Raw genomic sequence first — 24,806 nt, forward strand, 5'->3', positions numbered from 1 at the left:
TTGGAGCAATTATCTTTTAGGTTTTTTTTAAATAAATTAGTGCACGTTTGTGCACATATATGTGCATTTGTGTGTGTATCTCTGTGTGTATGTGTGAACATGAATTTTTATTAGGACTAGGGCTAAAACTCAGGGCTGGGAACTGTCTCATAGTTTTCACCTCAAGGCTGGCACTCTGATATTTGAGGCGCATCTCCACTTCAGGCTTGTTGTTGTTCTTGTTAATTTAAGAGTCTCATGACTTTATTGCCTAGGCTGATTTCAAACTGTGATCCTCATATCTCAGCCGTCTGAGTAGCTAATATTACAGGCATGAGCTATTGGAGCACAGACTGGGACAAATATCTTTAAAAAAGACGAAAGAAAGAAAGAAAGAAAGAAAGAAAGAAAGAAAGAAAGAAAGAAAGAAAGAAAGAAAGAAAGAAAGAAAGAAAGAAAGAAAGGAAGAAAGAAAGAAAGAAAAGAGTGAGCTAGGCATTGGTGGATCAAGTGGTAGAACAATATCCTTGAACGTAAGAGCTCAGCGACAGTGGCCAGGCTTAGAGTTCAAGCTCTACAACCAACAAAAAACAAGGTAAATGTTATTCCAAAAACCAAAAACAAAACCCACCTCTCATAGGTTGCTAGAAACTTAGGAAGAAGCAAGATACATGGAGCCTAAGTAATGAAACTGAATACATCACACAGAGAGAAATGGAAGATTTCAAAAGGCAGGGAAAATCACTGTGCTAAATTCTGGGTGACCTACTACCCACAGCCCATCATCACCAGTCTAGCATACTTTGCACTCATCTTTTCCTTCAAGCCCAGCTGTCTCTGTATCCATATTTTCTGAATCCCAAGGCTCTAACCATCCCCCTCCCAGACTGACTCATGCATTCAGTAACTTGACTGCAGGAAGGTTAACGACTTGATGCCCATATATATTATTGTATTTCTAGTTTTGTTTTGTTTTGTTTTTTTAACATTTTAACTAGTTTTACACAGGGTTTTTTAATTCAACATGTCAATTTTTGTGTAAAATGTACCTTGATCACTGTCACCTCAGGTCTTTTATCTTTGGAAGTTCTGGGGTTTGAACTAAGGACTTTGTACTCTCACTTGGCTGGAGCTCTACTACTTAAGCCACATTTCTAGCCCTTAGTGTCAATCTGTGTGGTTCAGTGTTTTCGACCACCAGGGGCATACTCCTAACAAAGGTGGACAAATATAGGAGAATCAATTGTAGTGTTTCTTAGTGCTATGTTTGGCCACCAGATGTCAGTGTATGATAGAGAATGTGAATGCTCTAAAGTCAATGCTTGTAGCTACAAAAGGCTAAAAAGGCAATTTTGATTATTAAATTTAGCAGAGTGAACAAAGAGTGGTTAAAAACTGCAATGCCCCGCTGACCCCAGTTTCTATGGAAAAAAATGCCCTGGCCAAATGGAAAACTCTTTTTTAAAAAACATGTCTAAAATTACTTGTATATGTATTATATATAATATAATATTGCTTATATATCTCTTATCTCAACACATGAGGTGGTTTGAAATGGGAAAATTAGTCTAACATCATCTTGGGCATTACAGGAAGACATAACTACTTTAAGAAATTAATGGTGCCAGGAGCTGGCAGTACATGCCTGTAATCCTAGTTACTCAGAAGGCTTCAATCTGAGAGCTGCAGTTCAAAGGCAGCTCAGGAAGGTAAGTCTGTGGCTTAAGTGACAGAATATCAGCCGTCAATGAAAAAACTAAGGCACAGCAACCAGGGTTAGTCCAAGCCCCAGTACTGACAGCCACTGTACCCCTCACATAAAATTCTAGTTACTGCTTGTTGTTTTGGAAGATGAGACAGCTAGGGGGTCCAAGTAGGGAAAGAGGAAGTAAAACTATCCCTCTTTGCAGATGACATGATTCTGTATTTAAAGAATCCTATAGACTCTACCCCCAAGCTCCTTGAGCTGATTCAAAACTTTGGAAGGGTAGCAGGGTATAAAATTAACCCTCAAAAATCAACTGCCTTCCTCTACGCCAACACTGAGAGGAACAAGACAATAATCAGGAAAGCAACTCCTTTCACAATAGCCTGAAAGAAAATAAAGTACCTAGGAATTAGGTACTTTTTGATGAAGGACCTTTTTGATGAAAACTTTAAAACCTTAAAAAAGGAAATTAAAGCAGAACTAAGGAAATGGAAAAACCTCCCATGCTCCTGGATTGGAAGAATCAACGTTGTGAAAATGACAATCTTACCAAGGGCTATCTACAAATTCAACGCAATACCCATCAATATCCCAATGGCATTCTTTGAAGAAATAGAAGAGGCAATTCAAAATTTCATATGGAATAATAAAAGACCCTGTATAGCAAAAACACTTCTTAGCAGAAAGAACAGCGCTGGAGGAATTTCAATTCCAAACTTTAGACTTTATTACAGGGCTATAATTCTCAAAACAGCTTGGTACTGGCACAAGAACAGGCCTGAAGACCAATGGAATAGAACTGAGGACCCAGATATTAAACCACAGACCTATGGCCACCTAATCTTTGACAAGGGAGCCAAAAAAATAGAATGGAAGAAAGACAGCCTCTTCAACAAGTTGTGCTGGCAGAACTGGTTAAGCACCAGCAGAAAACTAAAGCTGGATCCTTCTTTGTCACCCTGCACTAGAATTAACTCCAAATGGATCAAAGACCTGGAGGTAAAAGCTGACACACTGAAAACTTTACAAGAAGGAATAGGAGATACACTAGGCCTCCTTGGCACAGGTAGAAACTTTCTTAATAAGGACCAAGAATCACAACAAATCAGAGAAAGGCTGGATAAGTGGGACTGCATTAAACTGCAGAGCTTTTATATGGCAAAGGACATAGCTAGTAAATTAAATAGGAAGCCTACAGAGTGGGAGAAGATCTTCACCAACCAAACAACGGACAAAGGCCTCATATCTAAAATATATCAACAACTCAAAAAATTGAATCACTCCAAAACTAAAAGTAACAACCATCCCATTAAAAAATGGGCCAAAGACTTAGAGTCTTCTCTGAAGAAGAAACAAAAATGGCCTATAGACACATGAAGAAATGCTCAACATCTCTGGTCATAAAAGAAATGCAAATCAAAACAACTCTAAGATTCCACCTCACTCCAATTAGAATGGCCAGGATCAGGAAAACGAATAACAACAGATGCTGGAGGGGATGTGGCCAAGAGGGATCACTACTACACTGTTGGTGGGAGTGCAAACTCCTTCAACCACTATGGAAAGCAGTGTGGCAGTGCCTCAAAAGGCTAAACATAGAAATCCCCTATGACCCAGCAATTCCACTACTTGGCATTTACCCAACCATCCAGAAACAAGGACATACTAAATCCACTACCACAACAATGTTCATTGCAGCATTATTCACCATAGCAAAGATATGGAACCAACCTAGATGTCCCTCAGTTGATGAGTGGATCAACAAGTTGTGGTATTTGTGCACAAGGGAATTCTATGCTGCTGTCAGAAAGAATGACTTCGCCCCATTTGTTAGGAAATGGAAAGACTTAGAAAAAATCATATTAAGTGAAGTAAGCCAGACTCAAAGGAACTTAGGCTCAATGGTTTCCCTCATTTGTCATAACCAGTAGAAACCTTGGGCTCTACTAGCAGAGATCTGCAATAGAGCAAAACCTTGATATATAAGGTCATATAGTATGAAGCTAATTGAAAGGACCTCCAGGATACTGAAACAAAAGCCATATAATGAATGATTGTTGTCCTTAATGTACTATGTTATCTTTCATCTCCTTTGCTGTCTCTTGGGCATCTCATATTGTTACAGTATCTCACTTTGTTATCTGATATATTGAATTTATTTGTATTTGGTTATTTGAAATTTGATAGGGAAGGGGGGAAAACCAACACGGGGGGTGGGGGGGGAGGGTGATGGGTGCCAAGACATGTGAAAGGGTATCAATGTATGTGAATTAATGCACCTTCTATCTGGCAAATATCATGTAACCCTTTTCTTAATTAAAATAAAAAATTATAAATTAAAAAAAAGAAGCTAAAAAAAAAGAAGATGAGACAGCTTTACTTTACTTTTGGACACTTATTGCTTATAAAATACAAGGAAGGAATTGTGTCCATTTAAATTTTGCCAAGGAATTTCATTACATACAAACTTAAGATCTACCATGTTCTCTTTTCTCAAATAAAGAAAAATGTGGGAATAACTTTAAATATTCTTCTCAAAGTAGAAACTTTTCTGGAAGTCCCAGTTGACATTACAATATGACTAGCTTCTGAGAAGTTATTATAGATTTTTAAATCTTTGCTGCATTCACTGAGAGATAGATTCACTAGGTAGAAGTAACCATTCCAAGTTGCCACATTTCAAACAACGGGTGCTTTTTCCCCCATTGATTAGCAGTCATTTTGCTTTCTTTTTTCTGTTCTACCATTAAAGACTATCTTGACAGTTTCAAATTGTTAAACGCCTTTCTCCCTCATTCTTTTGCTTCATTAATCAGTACATTGACTATTCATAGGGGTACAAAAATAGGGCACCAAGCATTGAGCTACAATTATAACTACCCAGTTAAAAATCAAATCCTGTGGCTTTGGACAGCTAACTGTAAAACTACCAATTTTTACCTTGCTTGAATTGACTATTAAAGTCAAAGCCACATCTACACCCCAGCTTCATGCAAATGACATATTCACGGCTGCTTAGAGCAAATGCGTTTCAAATTTTTCAAATTCAATTTCAAGATCTGATAGCTGTGCTGATTATGAAAATACATTCTTTTACCTTGGTATAAAACATATACTTCCTCTACCTCAGTGATACAAAGACATTTTATCTATTTAAATGGGAAAGACATTGCAATGCTACTCAGAATCAGTAAGAATATTGGGAGTAGAGTTAATAACAAGGCAAGGTAGTTGTTGGTACATCTGTAAGCTTAGCTACTGAGAAGGCTAAGATCTAAGCGACTAAAGGTTCTAGAGAGCCTAGGCAGAAAAGTCTGGGAGATTTCATCTCCAGTTTACAAGGAAAATGTCATTCTACTCACATGGCACAAATGTTAGAGCTTGATCAAGACTACGAATTCAAACCCTACTACAGTTCAAACAAGTTAGTAACAGGAAGTTTGAATTTTTCCACTCAATGTATGATCAATTTGTTTGGCAATCTGAGATATGGTTTGCTAATTATCCCACAAAGGGTCATGTGTTGAAATCTGGTCCCTACCCTGTGATGCCATTGTGAGTTTGTGAAATCTGTAAGAAGTTGGCGTAGTTGGAAAATTCCTAGTCAAATGAGGGGATGTCTTCAAAGAGGACATTGAGACCTTGGCTCCTTCTTTCTTTTATTTAAATTATTATTATGTTTTATTTCCTGGGTAGGATAATACAAGCACAATTGTCTATTCTATAGTCTTCCAGGGTGTACTTCGCTCTCCCAGACACAAAAATAATAGATTAGATATTGTAGACTGAAACCTCTTCCTGACTTTATTTTTTGGAGTATTGTTAGTAAATGGAACTAATGTAATTTCAAAGTGGGATTTAAGACAACACGGATGTTTGTGAATTGTAACTCAATTTCAAAATAACATTCCTTGAAAATAAAGTTCAAATTCACCATTCAACCATAAGAAAAAATTATAATTCTATCATAAAGAGAAGTGGCATATTATTTTTAGTGAGAGATTTCTAGCTCTGAAGGGATCTAGGTTTATGATATCAGAAAGAAAGCTAAAGTAGTTAATTATGTATTTTCTATAAATTAACTAGCCCTTTTGCTGGTTTTATTACTTTTTAGAAAGTTCTGGCATTAAGTTGTATTCATTAACTGAAAATTCTTAGGGAATTAAAACAAACAGAATTACTGTCTCTGAATTACAAATCAGATCATTCCACAATTTTATTTATTTGTGATAATATATACTATGTGACACACTTTAACTAGGTGGCAAATCAATATTTCATAATAAAATATTGCTTTATATACTGAGCTAATACAATTGCTTTATTTTCATTATACAACAATTAACATAATAATGTTAGTTAATATTAATGTGTGGAATAAATAAAAATAAATTTAGTAGGTTAATCACATTAAGTCCTTGATTAATTTTATATATTGAAAGTAAGTGATTTATGCAGTTACTTTACGAATTAAGTAGATTTGTATGTTCTTTTCACAAAGCCTGTTTTATACAACATAAAAATATCACTGTGATAAGAGAGTGGTGTCGTAAGGTCATCATTGCTGGCTACTAGATTTTCCTCAGATGGCCTCAAGCTAGATTTTATGAATCAAAAGCCTTTGGCAATCCTGCAGTGATGATTCACTTGTTAAAATTTGTGGTAGGAAATAGCTCCTACTAGTAAAAATGTCCTATATACAAAGTGAAAATTAGAAATGAAAGTTTTGGAGAGAAGACTGGACAGAAGAGGGCACTGAAGATCCATCTGTCCTCATCTCATCTGCCGAGCTGCCCCTCGTCTTCCCTTTGGTGTGTTGTTTACTATACTATTTGATTATAAACAAAATGACTACCATAGAAGTGCAAGTATGACACAAATCTGCTAAATAATACATGGTTCTTCACTTTGAAAAGCACTACTTTAAAAATCATTTTGCATTTGAGGCTTTTTTGTTATTTATTGCTTTGCAAGATGAGTCATCTATATTTTAATGTGTATTTTTAAATGAATGTACCACTATGATATAGTATTTTAGTATCTGAGGGATTAAACTGTTCATTTTATCCTTAAAATATGATTTCTTTCATTTTTCATCTCAAAAATATCATTATCATTTTTATACTGAGTTTACAAACAACTCCCAGAATTTTTATTACTATTGCTTGTACATTATAAAAATGTGTGCCACAATTTTATTTACCAAAGGATTGAAAAAGAAAGTAATACATTTCTATATTTTATGTCCTTCATATTTACACTGAACTCATTTGTAGCTTACATGCGGAATCAAAGTAAATCACGAGAGAAAGCTGATAAATTGATTGCTTATTTTATAAACAACATCTTTTTTCTCATTAGTCTACTGTTTTGCATTATGAAACTTCAATGAATTTATAAGCTTATTGTATACAAAATAAACATTGTTTTAATGTCTCCCACTATTTTTCATGGTTTGTCAGTTAGTCTTTCAAATGTCAATGCATCTACATAACATTCATTCCAAATTTCTGATGAAAGTTTTAAACATTATTATGGAATTTAATTATAAAAAGCCCCCAAATCAGCAGAGCCTGATTTCAAGAGAGAAATGAACACACATATATGCATACATGCACACGCACAAATGCATATGTAATGATTCAATTAAAGAAAGACAAGATATCTCTGTTGTAACTACAAAGAGCACTCCGGATATAAAATGTGGTAATTATTCCCTAGTTATACCATCCAGTCTCTTCCTCGAGCAATTGCTTTGCTCTGGATCCATTATTTCTACCAGTCAGCAAGTCATTGCCTGACAAAATGTAATGTCAACATGTCCCAAAGAAGCAAATTATCTTTCTCTGCAGCCATTAAATAATCTACATTTTGTCCTGAGAAGTTAGCATTATGCCTTAAATGGTGCTCAGTTCATTCAATTTCCCAGGAGGAGACTAAAGCCTTGAAAGAATTTACTGACCATTTATAAATCTTTGTATCTCTCACAATACATAGAGGCTAGCATTGGTCAGAGAAGTAAATCCACAGAGGGGTGTATTTCTGGACCTGGGGAATTGAGGGCCATTGCTCTGGGTAGGTGATGGTGTGTGACTTCTCACTCACTTGAACAACCTGGAAGTTGGCAGAGTTGCTGTGAGCTACTGCTCACCTTACTGCTAAGTTTTCCTGAGAGAGGAAAATCAGTTACATGTGGGATGCAGTATCCTTGTCTACTTTCATGATAACCTGTTTCCCTGAGTAAAGTGCACAAGCTCTGAGAACATCACCCCAGATCTTACGTCAAACTCATTCAGGGCTGCGGCTAGCTCGCCAATCCCGGTGTGGCCCTTGGCTTCGTCGGTGGGCGAGGTAGCTTGAGCGGCGTTGGAGATGCCAGCGATAGCCTCTTGGACTTGTTTGAACACATAATCTCGGTTGGCTCTTGTGGCGGCGACATCTGGGTGGCGGAGAAAGGCTTGAGAAGCTGTGTAGAGCATTGTGGCATTTTTTTTCAGGGCCCCTCTGGCTGCTGCCATCTCATCTCGACAGTGAGGGTCCTTCAGTTCCTGCACATGCAACACACAATACATTGTGCGAAGTTTACATGATGGCATTTTCAGGGAGAAAAAAAAAAACTGATGTTAGAAGGGATAGGTGGTTAGCATAACCACAGTTTGCGAAAGAAACACATACAAACACACATACACACACATACACACACTATAAATACATATAGATTTTTAATCACAATTTGCGTATCTATAGGCATAGTATTATAAATATGTTAAAACATGGGGATAGATCACTGGAAGATAATATAACAAAAATTAACAGTAGTTGTTGCTATTGTCATTGCTGTGGCTGATAGAGTATGTGGAAATTTTTACTTATTTTTCTATGTGATTTTGTTTTCCAAATTCTTTTCCATTCTCACTCAAATTATTTAGAAACAATGTATATTAAAGAAATAAAAATCCTACTTGCGTGTTTTGTATGTGCATGTCTCATACTTTCATGGATTAAAGGCCAGCTACCTATTTCGATCTCTAGCTAACACCTCGTTTCTATTTGCCATTCATTGTATGGGAAATGGGTTCCTGTAGAATGAAAATCAGTGTATTTAGATATGAAATACTGAATTCAGACAGGAACTCATCCCTTTCAGTCTCTTTAATCTCAGTGGACCCACCAGCTTCTCCCATTTCCTCAAACTCCAACCTTGAAGAACGTAGCTGCTGTCATTCTCTTGACTCAGGCATCCAGTACAGCAGTGTTCTGTGCTGATTTCCTAATTTACCTTGACTCCATGCTTTCTGCCCCCCTCCTTGCTGCTACTTGAATGGAGATCACCACAGTTTGTCACCTAGATCATGTCTGCTGCTTTCTCTAGTTTCCGCTCCCTTCTTCCACACTAGTCACTTTTGTGGCAACATATCTAAAACAATATGACAAAACACAAATCTACTATCTAGATCTCAAACTTTGAGGCATATACTTCACAAGAGGTGCCAAACACTCTTTGAGAATGAATAGCTGGTCCTCTACCCCTCATCCCAGCCTCTTGTTTGGTTCATGGAGAAGAGCTTTACTTGTTGAAACTGCCTTTCAGTTGTTTCAACAACTAAAGGGTTTCTAGCCTCCCACTGGGCCTCAAGGCAACTTTGTTCTTACTTATCTCACCATAAGGGCCATCACACTAGATTCCTTCTGACAAAGAAAACTGATGATAAAAACTACTTTAAAAGAATCACAAAAACCGAAAATCAGGCTTCTGTGCTTGTCACAAAGAGGACTAACTTTTAGTCAAGTTTGTAATCCTAAGTCTCCTCACCCTGGCACAGAGTGAACATAAAACAAATGTTCATTGAATGGCACTTTCCCATCGGTGAACTGTCATCCATGTTAATGAATTCTGGAAAACAGTGTAAAGGAGGGGTGAAAATAATTTTAACAAGCCTGTACCTATTTGAGGTATTTTTCTTTCTTTGGAGAAGGTGAATGTGTTCTTTGGGAACACAATTCTAATGGTATGTAATGACCAAATAAAATTGTATTAAATGGAGGATTTGAGCTCTAGGCAAAACAGAAGCAAAAGGGATGACAGATCAGTAGTCTTCCTAGAAGCACTCAATCACGTTCACTTGTACCCTCTCTTCCTTTTTTTCCCTCCCTCTTTGCCCCCCTCCCTTCTCCTCCTCCTTTATTTTCCCTGCACTATTCTTCTGTTTGCAAAATTGCTCTTTACATGCTGCACAATCTAGGCATATATGAAAAGGGTTACCCATAGGACTGGGATGTGAATCCTCATTCTAAACAGCACTATTTGAGCATAACCATAGCATCTCATTGAAGTTTGTTTATATTTGCCTCTGAGCTTTTCCTGCAGTAGACAGAGAGAGTATGGTAGGACTGGCAGGCAGTTCTCATGAATCAAAACAAGTGCTCTTTGCAACTGATATAAGACAGGACCAGAGAAAGTCCAGTATTTCAATTGGCCCAGACAGGAAGCAGCCTTTGAGAATGCAGTTTCCTCAGGTATTTGATAATAAGTAAGATGCAAGTGACCGACCCTTTGTTTACACTCACCACCATCTCCCCTGACATTTCCTAACCCTTTACTACCTGCTGTCTTCTTGCTGCTACATAGTTAAGTTTCACCATCTCTTTTCCAAATTCCTTAAAACGGTTTGCAAGATCTTGTTCATTTGTAGCATTTTTCACAGCTTCCAGGGCCTCTTCCACCTGAAAGGATAAAAAAAATCAGCCTATGTATAAGTGTTCAGTATTAAAGCATTATTAAACATACAAGGTAACTTGTAAAATAAACCTTAAATATGTATTCATATTTAATTGAATAAAAGTGGAAAGTACCACTAATTAACCAAGTCTGATTAAACATTTATGATTTACAAAATATTTTCTAGGTAAAATATAAGTGATGGACTCCTGAATCACATGGATATCCTATGTTCATTCCATTTCATTGAGTTCTGATTTTGATAATAAAGACGTCTAATATAAGGTAGAAAGAATAATAACAAGAAGATAATGAAGAATAGTATAGAATTCTAAGGAAAAATCTACAAATCTGCAGCAAAGAAGTGGCTCCCTAAAACTAGAGAAACCCCCTGACTGACTGATGACAACATGAGACAGATGGAATCTCCACGTTTTAGAAACACCTGGAAATTTGGGACTAAACGGACTGTCATTTTATACTGTCTTGGCAACTTGGTAAGCACCAGCAAGAGACAAGGTCATATATCTGATCTCTTAAGTTCTTGTGTCAGTTTCAGGTAGTAGACAGAGGACTGAAAACATGCCGTCCTAATGATACGCTATACCCCCACATTTCTATAAAGTATCTCTTGGGCATTTTTACAGCATGGCATTGTATATGAGTTGTGACTTTCATCAAAATCATTTCCAATATTATTTAAGTATTTCATAGGCACTGAAGTGTCCTTCCTTCCAAAGTGACCTTCATAGGGTATGAAAATTGGGACAGCTGGCAATGCTTCCAAGTGTCTTCCAATGTGGACTCAAATGGAATGAAAATTACGATACTGTGAGCTCTGTGATCCACTAAGCCATTGTCAATCAGGTAGCATCTTTGTACAAAGAATGTTATTAGTGGAGTCACAAGAACACAGTCCTAAGAGAATATGGCACAATGAAGAAACATTTTCTTTTGCAAAATCAAATGTTCAACATTGAGTGCCACTTGGTAGAGGTCCGTGATTAGCATAGGCTTCTGAGGCAGGCAGAGAATAGGAGAAAAGACAGGTCTGAAGGAGAAATGATGAATGCAGGCAAGATCTATGTACAGAATTCAGATCAGCACTTGTAGTATTGCACAAATCAAAAGACAGTCTATAGATAATGGCGGTTTGACAATTCAGAGATATACATGAGTCCTAATGCTTGGGAAAGCCATAGATCAATTCAGCTCTGACACAATCACAAAGGTTCTCAGACAACTTCCTTATCAACTGACAGAAAGGAAAGAAGAGTGTATATATACCAGTGATAATAGACAGCAGCAAGCTTTTTATCCCATCGTTGTGTAATGTCATTCCATTCACTACATAGCAAACCTTTAGTAAGGCAAGAGTGCTGGGAAGCTAAGGAAGTTATTTAGAGTAATTATGTATGAGCAGGGGACCTAATTTCCACATAAATGTAAGCTTTCATTCACATTTTCTCTGGCAATTCTGCATAGCTTTCTCCATTACTATAAAATAAATTATTTTGGTGTAGTCCTCCAGTGTTAGTATTTTTCAGTTTCTGTTCAGGCTCTAATAATTCTTAAGGAAAAGGAGAGTAGATGGATAGTAAGGGACTATGTGTGTGAGGAGGTTTTCTTGTTTTGTTTTTGGAACTCTGGGCCTGGGCATTGTCCACTGACCACTTCAACTCAAAGTTAGTGCTCTGTCTACCACTTTGAGCCTTAGCACCATTTCCCGGAATCTGGTGGTTAATTGGAAATGAGTGTTCTCACAGACTTTCCTGCCCAGGTTGGCTTTGAAATGGCATCCTCAGTTTTCAGCCTCCTGAGTAGCTAGAATTTATAGGCATGAGCCCTTGGGCACCCAGAGTAAGGTTTTCTTTGGCACTTAAGTCAATCACCCTTTAGGGGATAGAATGGCCCATTGAAAACATGTTCAGAAATTAATCTCAAATCTTTTAAATAACAAATCAGTGATGCTTCACTTTCTAATAGATTTATAATCATCGTAACTTGGCCATCAACAGCATTATTGAGAGTATTCACATGGCATTTAAGTTGTTCCTGCTGATTATTTGAGATGTAAATCTTTACTTAGAACATGAAAAGTGGTTCCAGGGAAGAGAAAAATCATTACCTCAGAGGGAGCTAAACCCTTGATTTTTTTTTTAATTTTAGTGTGTATATGAAACTACTGGTTGTTAGAACAATTTGGAATATTTATTTTGTTTTGTTACACATAATTTCTCTTCTCATTGGTTTTCATTACAGAATTCAGATGCCTGTTTACATTTATAACACAAAACGTAACTCAAATAAGTGTTTCTTAAAAGAAAATCCCTTTGGATGGATTCTGTTACTGTAAAGATGTACTTAGTTTGAATCTAGAAAGACCTGTCAAATGTTTCATCTAGAAACACAGCTCAAAGTATGTTTAACATCCCACTGAAATGCAGAAAATGAGTCTAAAGACTGATTCTGGGGATGCTCAGTACTAGTAGGTAAAGAGGAACAAAAGGCAAGAAAATGAACAGGAGAGTAAGGGAAGGGAATGGGGAGCAAAAAGGGAGGGAGAAGAGGGAGAAGGAGAGAGAAAGATACAGAGAAAGAAAGAAATGAAAGTATTTAAAGACAAAACAGAAAAAGGATAGTGACAGAATTCTGCAACTTGAAAATTAGTATGAAATCAAATTGTACATATTTAAACAGTTATTGATTGGGTTTATCTGGGGGATAGAAATTGACTCCCATGAGCCAGGTCAATGCCTCCTCTCAAATATTACTGGTCTTCCAGAAGTTCAGGGGTAACAGTTGAGGAAAGTTTTGCAAGGCAAATGGAGCATGAGACACTATCCCTCATCCACCTATCAGACCATGTGTATGTGAAAGGCTCTACCATGAGCCTGAATTTGAACCCTGACTTGGAAAAGTAATTAATTTAAAGCTTGGGATGTCTCCAGGGGAAAGGGGACTTGGAAGGGACAGAAGATAATGGCAGTGAGGGTATAAGCTACACACTGCCATGATGGCTTGAAAGAGGATGGTACCCATGGTAGAACATTTTTATAAGCAGGAAGTTTAGAAGATGTCTATATTCTGTACTGAAAATGGTTTGCAACAGGGAGGTGCAACACCCTGGTGGAAGTAACTGCATTATAAGCAACATGAGCATCAGAAACAAAAGTGTACTATAGCACAAATAGAGTCCATGTGCATGAACGAGACAACTCTACAGAACCAGGACTTATTCCCTGTCCTCGATATTTTAAGACAGCAAAAATGAGTTGAAGACTGAAATGACATTAGAATGTGTTCTCTAACTAGGCTGATATTATTGCCAAAGCTTACGACTTGAACCTCTTCCCGGTCTTCTCAGTGTTTACTGGAAACAGCCTCTACTTCTAAACCTGGAGTAAACAAGACTGCCTACATTTGTGTTAAGTATCTGAGGTAGTCTTTCTTTGAACCAGTTCCTGTTTAGTTTGTATTTTTTTTTGTTTTTGTCTTTTGGTTGAAATTTAACTTACTTCCATTTCAAAGGGTTGCCTGATTATTCTTTTTTCCATTATGTATTCATGAACATCAGAAGCAGCAGGCATCTGACCCTGGACCCTCTTCTGCTCCAGGAGTCACATTCCTGCCCTCCTACTCTGTGTGCACATCTGGTTTCTCTGCCCTCATTTCAAGCACACACCTGTGCTATAGTATTTCTGTCAACACAGTCATTGATTTTGTTAGGACACATCGACCCCAGTCCAGAGTCCTTGTGCGGATACATAGTTGATTGAATTTGAAATGACACTGATGAAATGATTTAATAGATCATACATAACTCCCTTGTTAGATTCTGATTTCACAATTTAATATCCACCTTGGAAAGAAGAGCTGATTTCACCTAGTGAAAGGAAGACTATGAGACCGTCCATCTGACCATTGTCTGTGCTTGGTCCTGTACTATGGTTTCATTATGTACGTTTTCATCTTAATCATGCTTACTTTCTGCCTCTTAAAAATAAGCTGGATATTTTCATTTTCACCCCTCCTTCATGGATGGACATTTCTGATTCACTTTTCCCTTTCATAGTTAACAAATAAGTGAAATGATCTCATCACAAAGCAAAGATGATTACATGATTAAATAGTGATTACACACTATTCTTAAATCTGCATATTTTAACCAAGGGCAACATTATAGCTCAGGATATACTTCCAAAACTAGTTTTAATTGGGGTAGAAAAAATATGACAGTAGCCAGAGTCATCAAGCACATGTGATATATATAAGATATTGTCTTGAAAGTTTATACCAATCTAACTTAGTTCTCAAAGCAGATCTGAGAATCGGATAGTTTCTCAATTCTTTCTTTGCAGCTCAATGACTGAGACCAGACCTGCTTAACCTGTCAGGTGTCTCACAGCAAGTGAGTACAGGATCCTGGGTTTGGCCTCATGGAATTTGCTCCATACCTACTACTTTTAAGTTATTGGACCGGGCTACATCAAACTTCCCAGAAAGGCCAGTTTTATAAAGCTATCAAGATTTGGGTATGCTTATTTTGTTTTAACTCCTTGAAAATGAAAACTCACTAAGAGCCTTGTCCCATCTGATCAGCCTCCATGTTTGATCCACTTATTCCTTAATATCTCTAAAACCTACACATTGCCATGGCTATAAAGAATTGACACATAAAAAGTGCAAACAACTTCCAAGTTACTCAAGACCTCTACTAATTGGATTTCTCTAACATTGCACTCACCTCTCCATACCTTCTCTCCAATGCTTAGAAGATGGAGTGACCTGCCTTGTGTCAAATACCCCAAGCCTCCTTGCTTCATCATCTCATAAAGACATGACATCCTTCCTTTGGTTTGTGAAGCTCTCTCTAGGTAAAGTTTCTTGTCTGACTCACATCTCCATTCTTCATGGCAAGAACATCCTATTTTGTTTTAGGACATTACTCTTTCCTTGCACAAGCACTCACACATAAACTCAGGCATCCTGATCTCTGAACATAGAACCACACTCTTTGAAATAATAGTTGTTTCTGAGTGAGATCAGCATCAAGCTGTGTAAGTAGGATGTGTGGTGCAGACAGCGCGGGAGGAGAAGTCTTGCTCCCTCCACACGCCAGGGAGTCAGCAACATCGTTCTCTATAACCAGATTGAGAGATTTTTCAAGAAAATATTTTGTCAGATACCACTCTGTGAGCACCTTTTTTAGTGTCATGGGGGCAGATTTCTGAAAAGTTTTGTGTGGAACCTCAGTGATTTCTGCACAACACACAATCCCAGAGCCACAATGTACAAATGGCTCTCAGTGCTGGTGGGTGACTCCTCTCAAGGGTTGCGTGTCATCCTGCTGTCTGCTCTCTGAACATTCCTTAGACTCTTCACTTTTTTGTTGTTGTGGTTTTACTAGATACCCCTTGTTTCTCTACTCTGCTTTTATGGCTAAGAATGCTTTCCTGCATATTCAGGTTCTCAGTTCAAATTACAGGGTGGTTTTGCACTCAATACCACACAGAAACATATACATCTCTCAATTCTTTCGATGCAATCATTTTTTTTTTAGTTACATCTCACCATCAAGCACTATTTTCAGGCCAGGTCTTGTGAACCTGACTGGTGAATTTGGGGACAGTGAAAAGCAAAGCACACTTAGTTCAACCAATCCCAATCTGGAGGACAAACCTTCCTAGCCATATCACCTAATATCTTGAACTGCTCAAGTGAACAAGTTCGTGGAGTTCACTTTCAGCTTGTGGTTAATTATGAGGAGTGTGAGGCCAATGCAGATATAATCTTGTTCCATGCCCCCCTCTAAATCATTACAATCTTCCTGTCATTCATGGGTCCCAATCAAGAAGTAAGGAACATTAGTGTGATCAATCAGGGAAGCAAATTTCCTTCTTCAAAGTATCCTTATGTTAGAAGAATATAACCTTGAAATGGTTGGCAACCACTCTGAGACTAGAATAAAAGGCATTCATAGAGAGCAGAGCCCTCACTGAGGGGACTCAGAAACCAAGCATTTGTGACTAACTTAGCCTTGGTCAAAATTTTCCTGACACTTTAATCTTAAGATTCTTTCATGGGTCAATATACTCCTTTTTCAAAATCCAAGTTGAGTTAGATTTTCTGTTATTTACAGCAAAAAGTATCTTAATTACACATTCCTTCTGGGTGTGATGGCAGCAATATTTAGACATTCTCAGTGTGCAGCACTTGTTTGATGATTCCTAGGCTGGCATGTAAGGTTCTTAAAGCAGGAGCTGAGTCACTTTTGAAATTAGGTATATTAATAGTATTTTGTATATCATGAGTGAGCAGACAGTAGTCTTTGATAACTGAATAAATAAATTGTGAACAATGCAGTTGCATGAAGACAATACCAGGATAGTTCTGGAAGAAATATTATGTGAAGAAACAGAGCCATATTTTCTAAATTTGAAATCAGAGACAAGACTACAATAATCTAATCAAGTGTTGTTACTCTGGCACAAGAGCCATATCAGAGCTTCAGAACTAAGAGGCAGACTATTGAGAAATAATGAGTTCTGAGGCTATGCTCGATTATTTGATGATAAAATAATAAAGCACAGGTAATATTAGATTGCCTTTTCCCATCTGGCCTCAAATAACACAACATTTTGGCTTCTAGCAGCAACTTCTCCATGAAATTGACTGAGTGGTTACTGGTGTTTGCTTTTTTTTTTGCTGTTGCTGTTGTTATTAGCATTTCATTTTTTAGGAAGAGATTCTCTCATTCTCTCATCATCAAGTACATTATCATTTTAGTACTTAGTCTGAGGATTGAATAAAGGTGATTGTTTACTCTGACATACACAGGTCTAGTTGAGTTTATGTGTAATTCTATCACTCAAATAAATAACTGACAATATAATCTGATTGCATTAATTCAGATCCTAGAGAAAATAAATATCCTTCTTTATCCTTCTGATTGAAATGAAGGATTCCTTTAAAACCCTGCAGTGCCATGAATCCTACTTAAGCCCCTGACAATACCAACTGATTGCAAGGTAAAACAGGTGTCTGCTTAGGGAACCACTTAGTACCAACCACAGTAATAAAACTGGTCCAAATCCAGCGTTTTAATAGTGCCTAATGTTCAAATCATTGGCATAGCTTTGCCCACAAGTATTAGCTCCCCATATGTGTGCTAACTGGACTTGGAAACAATGTGTGGCCCAATCTCCTCACTCTCCTCTTGAATCTGTGGTGAGTCCTATGAATTGTTAATGTAATCTACTAAAACTTCCTTCAGTGTAAAAGTACATAAAACACTTGTATGATGGCCATGGGTAGCTTAATATAGCTTAATTACTTAATACTTGTATGTTGAATCAGTTCCTGGAAAGACATATAAATTCATACTTCCAAACAGAAGTGCAAAGCAGTAGGATGCAAAGAAGTATACACTGCCCAAAGCACATAAATATCTGCAGAGATTATAGTTTAAATAGCCCAATTACTTGATTTGCCAACAATTACACACCAGGTTGCAGGACAGAAAATGATGATAGATATTAGAGAAAAAGTATATTGACTTTACTTATTTGGTAAGGATTGTTGAAGTAACATGAACCTGAATACCAGTACAAAGGTAATTCCTTCTGTCTTTGTGTAAGTTAAACATATATGAGGGAAAAATCAATATCTGGAAAAGAACTCCCGAAATTTGGCATCTGGCCTAAAAGATGAATAATAAAATACTGTATGTAATGCTTAAAGGTAAAATGGCTCAGCAGCAGTCACATTACAAGAAGTGGTAGGATTTATTATACAGTGTTTTCATTCATCTAAACTAACAGAAAATTGGAATCCCATATTTGCTCTTAGTAGAAATCATCTAAACAAAACAAACCTTGGTAAAGATGTAGAGGACAGTTGTGAATCTGCTGCATCAAAGCATGTAGACCTAAATGATCTTGTCTCCCATCCTAAGTTTAAAAAGTGAAATAACATTCTATGTTATTTCTCATCTTACCTTGTTATATATTGTACATGTGTTTATTTGTTTATTTGAAATAGGATAGGGAAGGGGGGAAATAAGATGAGGGGAGAGGGTGGCAGAGGGAAATGGTGACAAAAACATGAGAAGGAGTAGCAATGATTGTTCAGAAATGTACCTTCTACCTGGTGAATATAATGTAACCCTTCTATAAATTACAATAAAAATATTTTAAAAAGTGAATAGATGCTAATAATATTTTGTGAGGGGCTGTCATTTCTACAGCAAAGAGCTTACACACAGCTAGACAAAATTATGAACTTGCTTATTCACAATGATTTTGTTGAATCATTGACTTTTACGGCGTGGTGCAATTACATGAAATCCCAGTACCTATCTCAATAATTTTTACTGAAGTCCTGACGTACATAAAAAATGTGGTTCAAGCCACAACCTGGTTGATTCAGATGGCTCCAAACTGTAGTTCCTCATGTGTTCCACAAGAGGGCGATATTCCACCACCACTGTAGGATTCAGCAGGTGAGGTTTAAGTAGAACAAATGTGCTATTTAGGCTACATTCATTTTTAATTTTACAACTGACAGTCTGACAGGAGTACTTAATATTGCTGGTTTGACCTTTGCATGATTTTGCACTGATTCTTTTTTAACTTCCCTTAATCTGCAGTGTGGAGAAGAAAATGCAATTGACTCTACATTACAACAGACTGAAGCTATATTATCAGCTGACAGCACCAGTCAAAGAGATGGGCAGAGAGGCGGGATTGCATAGCAACTGGTGCCTCCATGGTATCACAGGCTCCAATTGAAAGAACATTTTCTTTATGTGGGCCATTTAGGAAGGATATTTAACCTGTCATCACTTTCTAGTGGAGGCCAAACAAGCTTAGCATAACCTAGACAAATATTTGAGATACAGGGTTAATTTCCTTAGGTTCAGTTCCACTGTCACCATATGAGAGTAAAGGAAGACTGTCTTTCTGGAGAAATGTTTTCCTGAAAATAAAATCTCAGAAGATCAAATGTGCTAGCTTGGTAAAGATGGTAAAAGTATCTTTCCTCTAGCATGCCTGAGAAGAAAATTAACCGTGCCCATAAAGGTTGCATAAACAGAGGTGCCTGGAGGAGGGACAGATGGCACTGAAGCTTGGGGACAGATGCACGAGTCTTAGAGTCTATAAGGAACTCTTTATTATCAAACACTCATTTCATACCAGAATCTGCAGTATGTATTCCTGGGAATTTCCCTCACTCAACCTTCACAGTGCTGAGCTGTCATTAACCCCATCTCAACAGGTGATATAGCTGAGATGGAAGAACATCATGGTGATGCCAATCCAGTTGTCAAGGGGACAACAACAGATCAAAGCCCAGTTGGTCAGAATCCAGTGATTAATCCAATTAATCATAATGCTATATGGCCTTCCCAAGCTTTCTGAAACAAGTAGAGTTTCTCATGGAAGTGTTCATCTTAGCCACTTTCAATTCCTCTCCCTAACTATTTTTGAGGGCTTATTCTTGGAGACAAAGTGAAAAACAAAACCCCAAAATTATCCTTGAGCAAATTCTGCTTCGGGTTTCTCATTTCCTCAGGGAATTTTGTGGAACCTATGAAGCCCTATAACTTACTTTATGGCTGACTAGCTCAAATTGGAGGTCTTTTTCTTTATTATTTTTTTTTTTTTGGTCAGGATAATGTACAGAGAGGCTACAATTACATTCGTCAGGTGGTAGGTCCATTACATCTCACACATTGTCATTGAAGATGAACAGGGATTCATTTGAGGGATATTAGATACCAAGTTTGGTGCAATAAGAGTGATTTGGAAATTGTGGACCATAAACCTTTTTTGAGCTAAGACAGGATAATAATGCATGTATGTATGAATATATGTGTATATATATATTTATAGTGGAAGAGCTAATACAATATTCAATGCATAATCCATATTAAGGTTGGCACAAGCAGGCACTTGGCCTGCTACCTAAAAGAGCTATCACTACACTGAATTAGCATATAAACCTACACATCTTTGAATCTCAAACAAGAGGCCAAAAGCAGATGTGCTAAATCTAGTCTTGAAGCCTAGAAGAACGCTGTGTCACACACTCCAGAGAGGAAGGAGTGATCCTCATGCTGTGATCTGAGGGGAACAAAACGGCTCGAGCTAGTCTGAGATCATCCCTCTCTGCATATACCACTGAATAAATTTTTTTTTCTGAAATTCTTGTTATTGTACCATGTAGACGAGGAAAGAGCCAGAGAAGCATTTTCCAGCAACATTTGGAGCTAGCCAAGAGCGCCACTCACAAAAAGCAAACTTGGATATACTTTGCATACGTACAATTTTCAGATGAGATAATAGTCTCATGACATCTGCCATGTCTGCCAGGATGAGTAAACGGGTGACAGCTGACAGCAGAGCCCGGGCTGCTCGCACCATGGTACCCCGCTTCACGGAGGAGCACGGATCGTCAGCAAACTCAGAGGAGGCAATCCGCATCGTCTCACCTGGAAGACAAACAAGAGGAAAGCTTGTGGGTAGACAGACAGGAGGCTGAGCGACTGGAAACACGAAGGATGGGCGAGGGCCTGGTTGCCTTTTTTTATAGTCAGACTTGGGTGAGCAGCTGGCCCTTCTCTGCTCAAAACTAGCAGGATCCTTGCAAGCCAAGTATACCAGTGCACACGGACAAGTGCCGCGAACGAAACGAAGGACTCCCTAAGTTTATATTCTTAATTGAGCCAAGACAAAAACACACCCATATCAAAGGTCCAGTCTTCCACCCCTCTCTTGAAAATGCCTTAAAGAGCAACTCAGGATTATCCTTGATGATCCCTTCCCCTTGAATCAGAAGAAAGTGACCAAGTATCACATTAGATAAATGGTTAAGAAATCCTGTAAAGAAAGTAGTGATTTGGGGCTGGGAGTTTGGCCTAGTGGTAGGGTGCTTGCCTAGCATGCACGAAGACACAGGTTTGATTCCTCAGTACCACATACATAGAAAAAAGCCAGAAGTGGTGCTGTGGCTCAAGTGGTAGGGCTCTAGCCCTGAGAATGTCCAAAGACAGGGCTCAGGCCATGAGTTCAAGCCCCAGGACTGGGAAAAAAAGAAAGTAGTGATTTGTATATTCAAGGTGAGACTAGTAGGGAGAAACTATTAACTTCTACTGACTGTCACAAATGAAAGGGGGCCCCTCCTCCAAGGAATAGAGTGATGAGGTTGAAAGTAAGGATGGATGAAACACTGTTAGGATTGAAAGCCAAGGTCTGCAGCTTAATGGATGGATATGTGAGGAAGGGGCCTGTGAGAGAGGTGGTAGAGCCTAGAACATCATTAAAGAACACTGGGCAAGCAGAGGTGACATGAACAGACTTGTCAATTAGAAGTCTATTTTTGCCACATTGTATAAATGAAATTTCAGGGAGCCCAACTGGGTCTAAGAAATGAATTATGGGGCAGATCTAAAGAGCACTGATAAGGGCCTGGACCATGAAAAAAATAGAATCCTAATTCAGAGGAGAAGTGGGTAGCAATAAAGTCTTTGAAATACAGACCAAGGTTTTAGGGGACTGATTAGATGTGGAGACAAAAGACAAGATGGAATCGATGATACATAACAATACTGGAGTCATGTACACTGTTTGAACAAATAGATCCCAGGATGGGAAACAAGGTAAGTAATTAACTCAAATGATACTTATACTGCTTCTGTGGGCTGATATTCACTGAGGTAGGAGGGCAAGGAGCAAGCATGAATAGAGTTTCATCTCAATAGAGTTACACAAGGATAGAAAAATTGAATAAATGAATGTGAAGAGTAGACTTAATATGGTAGATTATTTAATTGAGACAAAACAATTTGTTCAATATTTTTATTAGAAATGATTACACCTCATCCATCAAACAAAACCTCACTTGTAAAAACAAAGCCAATGATTGCATTGAGAAATCCGTAATTTACTCTGAGACAAAAAGGAAAAAGAAAAAAAAAAAGGGAGAGAAAGATGTGCGACACATCTTATTGCATTGAAGACAGATGAGAACGCAATGCCATTCACTCATTGTCATAGTTGAAGCATGTAGTGTATAGGAAACCCTATACACTACCCATGCTGCTTTCTAAAAGGGGCCCTTACGTGCTGTGAGCATGTTATATTGGCCACCAAACCTAAGTTGGATGCAGAGGTACAAACAAAAGATTTGACATATAACCAGGTTTGAAGTGAGTGAAAAATTCATTTTTATATTGGTAGACTAGTGAATTTTCAAGAGGTGTAAATAAAGTTTAAAGTAGTGGTTGCTGTTAGGAGATACATATGCAATCCAAATACCACAGTCGTCCTCAAGTCTATTTAATGTTCTGTTATTCCCTGCCTCCCTCTTGCTCCAAATATGTCAGTGACAAAAAGTATGGTGGAGAGGAGAAAGTTACTTGATTTATCTTTCTGAGTACTATCTCTTTATTTTGTTTTTGTTTTTGTTTATTTCCCTCAAGGCTAGTGTTCTACTACTGGAGCCCTGACTCCACATTCTGATTTTTGGTGGTTAAAGATAGGAGTATACTTTTCTGTGTGTGCTGACATTGAACCACAGGTTTACATGTGTGAGCTGTCATGAGATATTTCTCTTTTCCGTGTGATCAGAAAGAACATTATATTACTGATAAAAATCCAGTAACATACTGAGAGGATCACAAGTTAAGCTAGACACATTCCTACATAGCATTGCTCAGTAGACAGGCTCCTGAGAACAGCAAACTAGGAGCTGTATAGGAGAAGCTCAGATTCTGCATGCTTCACAGACAAGCTTTAACTTGAGTAAGAGGGAACCACTCAGGGAAACTTCAAGAAAACACAGGATCCCAGGAAGTGTTTCCAAGCTCATCCTATTCAGCATGGAATGGCTAAGACATCAACGAATGAGGTTTTCCAGCAGACTTGCATATACAGGGTCAGGGTGACAGTGCTCTAAACAGTGACCATTTGGTCACCAGTACTGCTTCAAAGGCACTGAGTGAAAGATACCCAGTACAGAATTCTTAGGTAGAGGTAATCAACTATGGTACCCTGAGTGGGTACCCCAGTTTGAATGTAGTCCAGCAGATATCCATGTGAGAGAAAGAGATGCAGTGAAAGTATAAAGAAAAATTAAAAACAAAAATGGAAAGGGAGAGGTAACAAAGGCAAGAGAAGGAAGGAGTGGAAAAAGGAGGGAGGGAGAGGGAGATGAAGAGAAAGAGAGAGAGAGGGAGAAAGAGACAGAAAGGAGAAAGATGAATTTGCAAGTAGAAAACGCAGACTAAATTCTAAGATCATTCTCAGATAAATAGAAGGTAATTTCATTCATTTTAAATTAAAACTAAAAGCTCATCTGAAACACATACAAATGATTTCATGTTGTTAAAGATTCCAAAGGAAAGGCAATCAGAAATCAGCTACAACTTTTAATGTGTCTCATATCCCTGCAGTTTTAGGCTGAGTGAAGTGGAAATCCATATTACAAAATGATAAACTAAGTGCATCAGGAAAAAAAAGGAGCTCCTTTCCCAGAGAATGGTTTAATTCTGCAAGAGAGAAATAATTAGCTGAGTGCAGGAAGGGATGTGAAGGGGAGGGATGGAGTGTTGGAAAGATGGTAGCAGCGACCTGCTTGGTCCAACCTATGCATTCTCACATTCATTCACTTCCATTTGATTTCAGACCTAACTCAGAACCAAGTTTCTAGGTAAAGCCTTTGATCTCTTCAAGCCACCACCACTTACCAGAAAGAAAAACTAACATCACTGAAATAGGGATGAGGGACCCAACAAATCATATTCTGTAGTTCTTTTATACAAATGCTTGTCATATGAGTATTGTTCTAAAAACTTTACATCTCAGGTGAAAAAAGAACAAACCTTTAAAGGTACAAATGACCTGCATTCAGACTTTGATTCCAAATATTTCAGGAGGTTGGTGCTTGCCTATTCACTCTTCAAGTATTAATCTCCCCAAATGCAAATATGGGGGTGAAAATAGAATAGCTGCCTCACAAATGCCCATGTCAATGGAAAATGAGAGATTACATGCAAAACAGTCACCCTAAGGCCTTCTTCATAATAGAGACTTAGTCTTTATTATCACTGTCATACATACTCATAAGTACCTTAAAGCAGACTAAGAAAAAATGGTAAATTCATTACAGATTTGGAAATGTATTTTACTTGATGATTCCACTCAATTTATTTTTGCCCATCCTGGGGCCTGAACTTAGGGCCTGGGAACTGTCCTTGAACACATTTTGCCCAAGGCTAGCATTCTGTCATTTGAGCCACAGTGCCACTTCCGACTTTTTCTGAGTATGTGGTACTGAGGAAACAAAACCAGGGCTTCATGAATGCTAGGCAAGCACACTAACACTAGGCTACACTTC

General features: G+C 37.9%; 1 protein-coding gene across 5 annotated transcripts in view; it reads right to left on the minus strand.

Annotated features, from left to right (window-relative positions):
* Positions 1-24,806, minus strand: part of Ctnna2 (catenin alpha 2) — a 1,042,262-nt gene that overhangs the window by 733,434 nt on the left and 284,022 nt on the right. For all 5 annotated transcript variants that reach the window (XM_090336597.1, XM_090336596.1, XM_090336594.1 and 2 more), the window contains 3 exons: positions 20,735-20,901; positions 10,292-10,411; positions 7,969-8,235 (listed from right to left, as the gene is read on the minus strand). In XM_090336597.1, coding sequence (XP_090192723.1) covers positions 7,969-8,235; positions 10,292-10,411; positions 20,735-20,901 — 554 coding nt within the window. The remainder of the gene's footprint in view (positions 1-7,968; positions 8,236-10,291; positions 10,412-20,734; positions 20,902-24,806) is intronic.

Source organism: Megascapheus bottae, chromosome 7 (genome assembly GCF_031878675.1).
Source record: "Megascapheus bottae isolate mThoBot1 chromosome 7, mThoBot2.hap1, whole genome shotgun sequence".
Taxonomy (NCBI): domain Eukaryota; kingdom Metazoa; phylum Chordata; class Mammalia; order Rodentia; family Geomyidae; genus Megascapheus; species Megascapheus bottae.